The sequence below is a fragment of the Impatiens glandulifera genome, unplaced genomic scaffold (genome assembly GCF_907164915.1).
Source record: "Impatiens glandulifera unplaced genomic scaffold, dImpGla2.1, whole genome shotgun sequence".
NCBI classification, from domain to species: Eukaryota; Viridiplantae; Streptophyta; class Magnoliopsida; order Ericales; family Balsaminaceae; genus Impatiens; species Impatiens glandulifera.
The window spans coordinates 10,543-23,508 of record NW_025919587.1 but is presented as its reverse complement, the minus strand read 5'-3'; the positions used below and the strand labels follow the sequence as shown (position 1 = coordinate 23,508).

Here is a 12,966-nt window from a genome sequence, read left to right as displayed (position 1 = left end):
TTCTTTAATACCTTGGCTATCATTCGACCAAATTTTAGCTTAGCTTAAAAGGATTTGATTTGACTAAATTTAATATCATGCAAAGAAAACTAGATAGTAAGGCCTATGAAATCATTGCATTTCTTATTCAAAACATTTTTGAAAACTTCTATCTCTTGTCTAGTTTGAAGAGAATTTGTCAACAACACTATTAAAACCCATTTTCATTATTCAAAATCATACCAAATCAATGCAATTAAGTAAGGGTCAAATCCAAAAATCTCATTTGAGCTCTGAAATCACTTCGTTTGAACAAAGTTAAAACACAAAAGTTGTTCTTAAGAAGTTCAACTACAAACCTTTTCATCCTAATTTTCATTTCAACAAAATCAAATTCTTTGGAACTTCATCTAGTAAGTTGAAAACACTAAAGGTCTTCCTATGAAAATATATTACTAGTTATTCCAAATTTTATATTTGGATAAGCTGATCAAAATAACTAAAATAAGTAAATATATAAAACTATACCAAGAACAATCATGGATGAAAAATAAAGAAGCATTACAGAAGTAAGCAACAAATGTAAGTAAAACATATTTGCGATTGCAATTATAGAAGTCCTTAGACGTATTTTATTAATCGAAAAACTATTTGCCATTGTCTAAATGTAATAAAATTTTCATATGATTTTACAACTCCAAAAGTGAGCTGCCACTACAAAATTACAACTATATAAAACCAACCATGTACTAAAATCACTTATTTGTCTATATATGCATGAATTATACTTTTACTTTACCATCTAGTTATCCAGCTTCTGCAACATTTACATCGACTAGACTTTCCAAGCAAGAATCTATAACCTCAAATTTGAATGGATAGTTGTTTTCACCAGCATGAAACCGAATATTTTCTAGCGACTTCAATTCTAAGTCATACCAAACAAGACTATTATGCTTCCTCAAAAGTAGTTTCTTACCATTTTTTGAATATGCAACAGATTTCACCACATAAGTATAAGTAATAGGAATATTTTGCGCCAATCTCGACCAAGATTCATTCTCCCCTCCATATTCCTTCAAAACCCATACATCCACGATCCCCGAATGATAGTGACAAGTTAACGATAAGCATCCTCCTAAGTTATCCAAACTTGAGGAGAAATCAAGATCACGGTACTCAGGGTGTTGAATTACCCTGTATGTCTCCGTCCCGAGATCAAAGGCAAGAATGGATCGTTTGTTATCCATGCCTACCGACATCCAGTGCATCGCTCCACCAGCCATTACAATTTTCAATGACTCCAAATCCGGATGGTGATCGGAATATTTCTTTGGCTTATGCCACAAATTTAATCTCAGACTAAAAACATGAACCTCGTAATAGATGTCGTCACCAAGAACAACCACGACTCTCACCACTTTGTAATCGTGGTTGGTTTCATCGTATCCAATTCCATAAGTAGAATATTTATGACGGTAAGATTGATTTGGGATTTCAACCGAGACTTGAGGCAATTTTATAGATTTCCTGGTTGATGGATTCCATAAAACGACGATGTCTAGGGTATATGTCATGCAGACCAATCCCTCACTGAAGCGCTCCAAACCGGTCCCATTATCCTGACGCCTTAGCGGATTATAACTCTGGTTATCGAACCCAAATCCAGAAGAAATATATTGGGAAAGGTTAGAGTTTCTTGCGAACTCAACCATTGCGGAAGAAGGCCGGTCTAAAAATCTTCTCGTCGATGAATTCCATAAAAGGACAATATCCATGGAATTTGAAATACATATCAATCCATCACATGAGCCATAAATATTGGTCCTATTATCCAGATGACTCAAAGGATTGTAATTGACCTCTACCGGTTGAAGATAGCCGTCGTTCTTCTCTAGGGAATCGAAATCCACACGATAGAAACTCGAGGGACGATTAATACAACTCAAGTATAGACTAAGGTTGATCTTGGTTTGAACCGACTGTTTCAGATGCAATTTCACGAATTTTGGGCGACTAATTAGGGTGAGCCAGGATTTTGAAACGCACCTTAAATTGAGCAGACACTTAACAGGTAATCGAGAAAGAATTAATTCTAGAATCTCATCGGGTAATTTTTGCACCTTCTTTCGACGCAAGAAGAAGAAGAATGATTTGATAGTACTTCGCAGTTCCATTATTTCTCTTTGATAGAAGTCTTTCGTTCCTCTTGGAGTTTTCTTGAGTCTTGATGATGGTTATAGAAGTCGCACTTCCGTTGAGCAACAAAGTTGGTTAGTACCAAACGCATCACATATATATTTAATTAGTTGGATTTCATTTTAAATATAGTATATTATTTTAAATAAATTCTCAAATTAAATGGGTTGAATTATTTAATATTTATTTGACAAAATTATTATTAATTCTAATAATTAACTATCTTTTTAAAGAATTAATAAGTAATTTCGTCAAATAAATATTAAATAACTCAATTCTAATAGAAAACAACTGTTTTTCAAAATAGGAATTATGAGGCATTCTAGAAAAAAAACGATAATGGTCAATGTATTTTTAACAAAAACATCAATTTTCAATAATATTATTTTTTTATGAAGGTGTCACCATCTCTAGAAAATTTTAAAAAAGTCTAAATTTATCAACTTATCAAAAAGACTAGATTTTCTCACTACCTAATCTTAAATGTTGTGCTCATTGATTTTTTTTTTTTTTTTTCTATGAGGAAATTAGTATTCAAATTCTAATTTAATTTTTACAATAATTGATATTTAATTTAAATTCTTTTGTTTGAAAAAATTATATATTTATTAATGTAGTTATAACTAATTAAATAATATATAAACTAATTAGGTATAAGTTAGTTATAACTATGGGTAAGATTATGAAAACGAATTTAACGTAGAAATAATTGGAAAGTTAAATAAGGGTATGTTTGATGATTGTAATTATAATTCTAATTACAATTCCGCAATTACAATTCCTTTACTATATTTGAAAAAACTATAAAAATGTAATTTATATGTTTTAAAAATATATATTATAAATAATATAAATATATATTATCTATATTATTAAGATATTTGTTTGACACGATCTATTATGATAGTTTAAGTGTTAAAAGATTTTGTCTATAAGTCAATTCTCATCATTAAAAAAAAAGTTGGTTCAAAAAATATTAACTTACTAAATAAACAAAATATATATATATATATATATATATATATATATATATATATATATATATTGGTTCGACATTTTAACTTGCTAAAATTTTTTAAAAAATATCGATTCGACATGAAAACCAAACACACTTTAAGGGTTATTTGAAACGAATATGTTGAATTTAATTCGAACTAAAATGACTTTATTAAAAACATCTTTTCTATCTCCGACTATGCTCATTCTCTAGACCAGATGACGGTTGCTCAAAACTGGCTACTACATATTTTACATATTTCTTGGTGGCAACTTATCTCTTGTAATTGTAATAACATAAATATATATATATATATATATATATATATATATATATATATATATATATATATATTCTCAATACATACCTCTTCCTTGGGTCATATTTAATGTCTCCTTTTATTTTGGCATAGAGCTCAAAATGTTACTTGTCAGTTAGAAACTCTATTAATAACCTAATTTTAAATGGAAAATGATAATAATGTTTCAAATTTCTTACTGAAGAAAATCTTAATAGCAAGAGATACACATTTTTCCTGTATTAAGAGAGTCAGCACCATATTAAACAATCAAAGATTAAAGAAAGACTCCAATTTAATTTATAACATTTTAGTGGGAATCATACATATAACATTTGGTCTTTTTAGACGAAAAAAAATATTCAACTACCCTTATAAGAAAAATAAATTTTAACTTAATCTTTTCAAATGACAAACATAGACACATGCTCAGGATAAGAAAATCATTAGCCTAGGAATAGGGAACGACTAAAAACGTAGATAAAAACAGGATGCCATCTAAGCATGAGAAAAGCAAGAAGAGGAGTAAATATCATGTTTACAAGAAAAAAATGGTCGAATATTCAAAGTAGAGACCAACTTTAGACGGAAATTTGGAACACACCGATGTTGCCCTTTTCTATATGTAACCAAGTACTGAACTGCAAAATAGAATCTCAAACAAACATTTCTTTTCCTAGTTTTCGAATGAAAAAACTAGGTGATGACTCTCAAAAGTTAAATTTATATAAAAATATGATAAAATAAAAAAGAACATTAGAGAAGTTTATCATTTTGGTTCGTCATCCATTCGAGATCTGAGAAGAAGGCCAGACATGTAGCCTTATCTAAAAGTTTGTTTTGTTTGAAAACCTTTTTAAGAAGATAGTCTATTTTCAGCATTACAAATATTAGAAAGTATGACCTTGTCTTAGAGATTATTTGATATAGATATTTTTTTGGTATGAAAATCTCGTTTGATGATTATTTTTGTAAAATATATAGTCAAATTATCATCATCCATCTCTTTGCTTCATCCCACATTTCACCATTAATTTGAGATTTTATTCACTGGTGCATCATAAAAAAACTAACCTTTCCAAGAAGTGAAAATCCGAAGAATCTAGGGGCCACTTTACAGAAAATTTCCCACTATTAAACAGATCAAAAATAAAATATATTTTATTCTCTCAAACAATTATGATTGAATGTTTTGGTTTTGAAAATGACTTTCTGTAAAAAAAATATATATATATATATATATATATATATATTAAAAGCACCTATTTCTAAACTAATTATTGTTAACTTATCAAATAATAATATTTCACCATTTTTCTTAATAAGATATAGGAGGGTATCATAACAAATAATTAGAGGCCCATGGAGTAAGATATCTAGATTTTTATTCTGTATTTAAATGATGTGATTAGAAATTTTAATTTAGAATGAAATGCACATTCTTAATTTTTCTTTTCCAATATTTATATCATTTAATTGTTAATAATATTGGAATATATATAATATATCTTTGTTGATAATTGATAAAAACAAATAGTTGATTGTTGACAATTGAAATTTTGAAAAACATTATCTTGATTATACTTAATTAATGATTTATCTATTTATAGAAATAAAAGTGTTACCAGTCGTTTAGTGGCGCATAAAGAGAAGTTATATGGTCGTTTGTAATATCATTTCCGGCGCATAAACCCTCTACCGGCGCTAATATTTTCGCCACTAAAAGTATTTTTATAAGATCATTTTCTCTTTTTTTTTTTTTTTTTTTTGACAAATAGTCTAAACCATCAACCAAAGTATTTTTCAAATCATTTATCAATCAAATTCACAAACATAAATTTTAAAGAATCATGCATTCAATTTCAAACACCTAGCATGCAAATTTAAACCATATTCAAAATTTGATGTAAATGTTTCCATCATCAACTCATTCTTAAAATCAATAAAATTTAGTCTTCAAAACATAATTTCATATCAAAACAAATTAGGTCTAAGTTTTCAATCATTAACATTTGATCTTAATATAAGGTATGTCATGATGAACACATTTCTCTTCATGATACCCTTTGATAATTTTGCTATCATTTGGCCAATTTTTAGCTTAAAAGGATTTGATTTGAAAAACATTTGGTTTTAATATAAGGTAATATAATGCAAAGGAGATTAGATAGTAAGGCATCTCACTCCCACATCATGCATTTCTTATTCAAAATGGTTTTGAAATAGCTTGTCTAGTTTGAAGATAATATGTGAACAACATTATCCAAACCCAGTTTTATCATTTAAATTCAGACCAAATCAATGCAATTAAGTCAAGGGTCAGATCCAAAAATCTCATTTGAGCTTCAAAATCACTTGGTTTGAACAAAGTTAAAACATAAAAGTTGTTCTTAAGAAGTTCAACTACAAATCATCTTGGACCTATAAACCTCTGATTTCGACAAAATCAAATTCTTTGGAATTTCATTCAGTAGGTTCAAAATACTAAAGTTTTTCCTATGAAAGATCATCATGTGTATTTTGATAAGCTAATTAGAACAATAAAATTTAGTACATATATAAAACTATACAAAGAACAATCATGAATGAGAAATAAAGAAACATTAATACAATTCTCAACCCAATAAAAGTAAGCAAACAATGTAATATTAAGTATAGTAGAGGTATGTTGGGAATAATCAAAAAAACTAATTGCGATTGTCATTTTACAACTCCAAAAGTGAGCTACTACAAGCCCAATTCATTCCAATTCAAAATTACATCTATATTAAACCAATCATGTAATCAAATCATTTATTTTTCTATATATGCCTGAATTATACTTTTACTTACCATCTAGTTATCCAGCTTCTGCAACATCGTAATAGATTTTCCAAGCAAGAGTCTCAACTTCGAATGAATAGTTCTCGTCAGCATGAATCCTAGGATCTTCAAGTGACTCCGAATCTAAGTCATACCAAACAAGATTATCATCATCCATGCTCAAAAGTACATTCTTACCACAATTTGAATAAGCAGCAGATTTCACCACATGATTAGATGGAACAGGAATATTTTGTGCCAATCTCAACCAAGATTCATTCGTCCCACCATATTCTTTCAGCAACTATACATCCACAATCCTCGAATAGTAGTGACAAGTTCTCGAAAAACATCCTCCTAAGCTAGCCAAGCACGAATATAAATCTAGATTACAGTACTCGGGGTGTTGAATTTCTCTATATGTCTTTGTCCCGGGATGAAAGGCAAGAATGGAACGTTTCTTATCAACGTCTACCGACATCCGGTGCATTGCTCCACCAGCTATTGCATTTTTTTGATATCGATGTCTCCAAATCCGAATAGTGATTAGAATATTTCTCTTATTTATGCTAGAAATTGGATCTCAAACTATTAACTTTAACCTCGTAATCAATGACGCCTAAGAATTTCTTCAAGAATCTCATCCGGAAATTGGACGATCTCTTTACGTGAGAATAAATTAACTTATAAATGTCAAACAGAACTGAATCAATAAATACTAGTATTTTAACATTTACTTTTCAAAATAAGAATTATTAAAACCAACAAGCCCATTTTTCTATTTTAGAAAAATAGAATACTCAATAGTACTAATTTCAAATAAATTGAAATTCATAAATCGGAAACAAAACTCAAATCACTTAAGGAGAAAGGTGTTGCAAGCATATAAGAATAATGTAAGAGAGCATAGAAATTAGAATGCCATATATTAATGTCTAAATCTAATATTATATATCTCCAAATGTTCTTAAAACTCTACTCCAACATTTGATTTTCAGGTAGCCATTTTACACCACTTCTCTCTGTCTCTGTCTGTAAAAACAAAACACAAATTTTAAATTCAAACTCAAATCAAATAAGTGGAAAAAAAACATAATATTTGACATATTTGGTTACATACATCTGCTGCTTGTTGGAACATTGATAGAGACGAGACTTTCAAGACAAGTGTATAGGTGAATTAAACTTGCCACATGAAAAACCCTAATGTTTACAACTGACTTCTCTTCTAAATTATACAATACATGCCCCCTAGAACCCATACCTAACAACACTTTCTTACCACTTTTTGAATAAACAATAGGTTTCAAAGGATAATAATTCTCTATAGAAGTTCTCCGTGACAGTGACAGTGGCATTAATCAATCTCGACCAATGTTCATTCTTCCCACCATATTCCTTGAGCAAAAACATATCCACAGTCGATGATTTGTAATGACAACTTAAAGAAAGGCATTCTCCTAAATCATCCACATATAATTTGTAATAAGGACCGCGGTATTGTGGCTGTGGAAGTACTCTGTATTTTTCTGTCCCAATATCAAAGGCAACAATCAAACTTTCCTCTTTTAAATCTGATTTCTCTGATTTCACAGTTGAGATCCAGTGCAGAGATCCACAAACAATGGAATTTCCAAAGCTTTTCCAATTCGGACAATGAGGAAACTTCTCAGGCCTATGCCACGAATTTGATCTCAAACTATAAACTTTAATCTCGTATTCGATGCCAAAACCCAGAATTAGGTACACCACAATTCTCACTACCTTGTAATCGTCATTGGTGTTATCGTAACCAATTCGATAAACACAGGAGGTACATAAACCTGGATGAATTGCGATATCAGTCGATTCGTAAGGCAATTTTATAGACATTCGGGTTGATGGATTCCATATAAAAGGTACTGTCAAGGGCATTTATGAAATTTGACGTGCAAAGCAAGCCATCACAGGAAAAGCCAGACCTAAGTCCATAATTCCGAAACCTCAATGGAATGGAATCGATCTTCATCGGTTGAAGAACATCGTCGTCATGGAGGGAATCAAGAGCCACCCGAAAGAGATCGAAGTTCCTTTGAAAGAGGCTATTGTTGGTATTGGTTTGTACTGATTGTTTCAGATGCAGTTTGATAAAATATGGGTCACTGATTAGGGCAAACCAGGATTTAGACACACATCTGAAACGGAGCAGACACTTAACAGATAATCGGCAAAGAATCTTTTCTAAAATCTCATTCGGCAACTGCGCCATCTTCTATAGACTGAACAATGCAAGAAGAAAATGTTATGCAAAGTTAAAAAGAAGAAGAAGAATATCAGTTAAAAGCCAACGAAGCATTCTAAAATATCTACTGCATATTGAAAACAAGCTGATTTTATCTTAACATGCACATTATTTACATTTAACCAAAGTCTTAATTTATAAAGATTAGAAACATTATAACATATAATATAACAGAAATAAAAATTGGAAAATCAGTCACAAATGAACTCACTTCGTAAATAGATCAAAATCTGGAAGCTTGTTGACTTAAGAACTGAAGAACGAAGGGTTGGTTTTGGAATGGAAATAAGATGATTAGGTTTAGAAGAGACATGAATATTTATAAAAATAAAATAAAAGTGGGGATTAAGAGACATGGGCCTAATTTTAATTTAATTTTGTTGGAGTTGGAGTGTCGAATTCCAATTATTATGTTTGTTAAACACTTTAATATTAAGAATTGAAATTGGAATTAGAATTACAATGGAATTCAATATAGTATAATTCTAATATTTTTTTAGGTTGAAATTGTAATTCCAAATTAACACGTTTTTCATGTTTTTGACGTGTTTAACACGTTTTTTACCCATTAAATACGTTTAACACGTTTTTAACACGTTTTTCACACGTTTAACATATTTTCATATTTTGGCACGTTTAACACGTTTTGGTACGCTTAACACGTTTTTGACACATTTAACACGTTTTTGGCACGTTTAACACGTTTTGACACATTTAACACGTTTTTCACGTCCTTGACACGTTTAACACGTTTTTAACACGTTTAACATGATTTTCACATTTTTAACATGTTTTTAACATGTTTAACACGTTTTTGGTACGTTTAACACGTTTTGACACATTTAACACGTTTTTCACGTCCTTGACACGTTTAACACGTTTTTAACACGTTTAACATGATTTTCACATTTTTAACACGTTTTTAACATGTTTAACACGTTTTTGGTACGTTTAACACGTTTTGACACATTTAACACGTTTTTCACGTCCTTGACATGTTTAACACGTTTTTAACACGTTTAACATGATTTTCACATTTTTAACACGTTTTTGACATGTTTAACACGTTTTTGGCACGTTTAACACGTTTTTGACACGTTTAACATGTTTTGACACATTTAACACGTTTTTGACACATTTAATACGTTTTTCACGTCATTGACACGTTTAACACATCTTTGACACATTTAACACGTTTTTTACACGTTTAACATGATTTTCACATTTTTAACACGTTTTTTACATTTTTGCACGTTTAACAAGTTTTTCACATATTTGGCACGTTTAACACGTTTTTTACACATTTAACACGTTTTTGACACATTTAACACGTTTTTTTTACGTTTTGACACGTTTAACACGTTTTCATATTTTTGACACATTTAACATAATTTTTTACGTTTTTGACAGGTTTAACACGTTTTTCACATTTTAGCACGTTTAACAAGTTTTTCACATGTTTGGAACGTTTAACACGTTTTTGACACATTTTCATATTTTTAACACGTTTAAAACATTTTTAACATATTAAACATGTTTAACACGTTGTTGACACGTTTCACATGTTTTTTACATTTTTGACACATTTTTAACACGATTTGTGGTGAATTAAAATATATACCTAAAGGGATGAAGCAATTTAGATATCCGCATATATTAAGCTTGTTTGTGATAGGAATGTAAATAGATCATCTTTTTCAACAGCTAGATGGATTAAAATAATTAGACATTATAAAAGGAGGTTTGGAAATTATTTAAGAGAAGATTCTTCCTTTAGTTTTCAAGACATTGGGATAGTTGGGGTTTAAAAACGATCAAAATATTTGAAAGATAAAACCATTTCAATAACATGGAGTCGAGAAGATCAAATATTGAAATTTAAAAAGAAATATTGATCCAAAGGGTAATGCATTGTTCATGGTTTAATTACTAAAAATGATGAAGACCAAGAAGTAGAAGATGGTGGGAATATGCACAATTTGAAATGTGTTGTCTTAAAGACCATTCTTTCAAAATCACAAATTATTTTTGAGTGAATTCAAGCTTTTATTGATTAATACTATATGTGGTTGATTTCAAATGCTTAAACATTCTAATTTCATTTTTCTACACATGTGTTCTTCAAAATTTGTTTAACACGATATGTGATTGCATTGAATCTCGGATTTAAATTTTTTATATATTGATTTATTCATTCTTTCTGAAGATATAATTGTTTGCAGTGAATAGGACCAATAAACCCCTCAACACAAGTGAAAGTGATTGAAGAATTATGATTTCTTCTTCTTTCTTAAGTTATAATTGGATAACCAAACAAATTTCTTATATGAATAATTAAAGAAGAAGATCACAACCTGAAGACCAGCCAGGGATTAGTTATAAGTAGTATAATTTGGGGATGCTTTTATTCCAAATACTGATTGTTCCGAGATCAGAATTCAATCAAATGATTGAATCTAAATCAATGAACAAGAAAATTATTAATTACGAACCAGAAAAATTGTAAGAGAGTCAAATGTCTAAGACATCAAATACCATACTTTTAATACTAAGAAAGTAAATATATAAAATTAGTTAAATTAGTTGGATGACAAAGTTATTACACTTTTGGTTCATTTGTGAAGCATTAATGTACACATAAAACAAATATCATAATGAACTCAGGCATTTTGATTATTATCACAAGCATCCACAAGTTGAGCAAACTCTCTTATTAATCTAGCATATTTGTTTTTTAATAATCAAATGTATACAAAAATAAGAAATATTGGAAATGTACTGTATTATTACTATGTTGATCTTTTAAAGAGTCTGCACATAATGTAAGAAGATGTTAAAATTTGATTTATTGTGAAGATTTTTCATTATCAAATACATTAAAACCTCTGTTTTCAAAGATATACTTTTAACATTAAAATTGATTGAATAGACAATGAAATACCAATACTTAAGACAACAAAAATCATGTCAACAGGAAAGTGTATAAGAAATTATGTTTATTTATATTGACAAATTATCTAAGACTTTTTTATCAAACACTTGGAGCACATACTTAAATATTTCAGAAAATTGATATTTGTTATCTAACAAAGAGCAAGTTGGTGCTATGTGATAGAATTTAGAAGGAATATAAAGTTCTCTTCAAACTGAAAATGTGAAAGACCTTGGGAATCTGTGTAATCATAGTAAAAGTATATTGGATAATGGAAGCTAAAATTTGAAATAAATTGTTACTAAGAAGTTGAACCATTTGATCCACAAATTAGATACATCAACCTTCAATAAACTAAACAAAGTGCATTATTGACTAGTGACTTACTTGAATAAAAGAATTTTGTTTTGGATGCATTTGAAGAGTATTCTTTATGTTGTCTCTCTCAATGATTTGTTACATGAAGGATGTGTTGCTAATAACGCAATAGAGACGATGATACAAATTTTAAGTTCTCCAAGGGTAGAGACTAAGGTTAAATCTACAGCTTCTCTTGCTGGAATGCAGAAAGGACCTGCACGAAAGTAGAAATGCTGAAGAAACCTTTTTGCTGCCATTATGCTCGTAATTGTTGATTATGAGAATATATTAGTAGTCCTTATGTCGTCTAACCTCAATCTTCCTTTGCATACAACAAAATAGAGAAATATTGTTATTGCTAGAATGCATTACCTCCGTTGGTAACGATATACACTCATATTTTATATTTTTCGAATTTATAACTTTAAATAAAAAAAATACCGAGCCTATACTAAAAATGATTTTTAAACTTCATAAATGAGCTTATTGAGAATACCATAATTTAAAACAACATAATCAAAGACTCATCAGCTCGATGATGAAAACCTTGACATAGTCTATTTATTTTTCTTAGGTAAATTGATTTTAGTTTCCGGGCTAATCGTGTGGTGTGGTTCATAAGTAAGACCACTTATGTTTGAAGCTTAGGACCTGAAACATGGGTGTTAAATTATCTATTAACTTATAATTGATGATTTTCATAAATAAAAAATAGTCTTTCTATAGAGCAACATAGATAATATTTGATTTAACTACTACAATATTTATACTATTACTAATAATTTAATCATTATTGTTACTAATAATATTTCAGACAAACAACTAACAAAATACAAAGATATGTTGTTTCTCATCATTTATATAAATTATCCAGACAATTGTTCAAATTGCATTATGAAGGATAGACATGATGTGGTCTGCATACTCTCCTACATAGTTCAAAATAACAATGTGTATATAATATCTTATATGATGGAACAGTTACAGTTATTAGTGACATGACAACAAAGTAAATCAAAACGAAACTAAGAAAACAAAACTTACAAGATGACACCAAGTGACCACAAATCTGCAGTGTGATTTATAAGGTTATTCCCTGATCAACTCTGAAATCATGT

The 12,966-nt window shown here is 29.5% G+C and overlaps 2 protein-coding genes across 2 annotated transcripts; both read right to left on the bottom strand.

The window, feature by feature from the left end:
- Positions 1-785: 785 nt before the first annotated feature.
- LOC124918192 (F-box protein CPR1-like) lies at positions 786-2,156 on the bottom strand. The gene has a single exon (XM_047458396.1). It carries the CDS (start codon positions 2,154-2,156, stop codon positions 786-788), a length of 1,371 nt encoding a protein of 456 aa, XP_047314352.1.
- Positions 2,157-6,312: 4,156 nt separating this feature from the next.
- Positions 6,313-8,523, bottom strand: LOC124918191 (F-box protein CPR1-like). Its single transcript, XM_047458395.1, has 3 exons — positions 8,178-8,523; positions 7,626-8,098; positions 6,313-6,579 (listed from the first exon to the last, which is right to left on the bottom strand). The coding sequence occupies exons 1-3, from the start codon at positions 8,521-8,523 to the stop codon at positions 6,313-6,315; spliced, it is 1,086 nt and encodes a 361-aa protein (XP_047314351.1).
- Between the last annotated feature and the right edge of the window lie 4,443 nt (positions 8,524-12,966).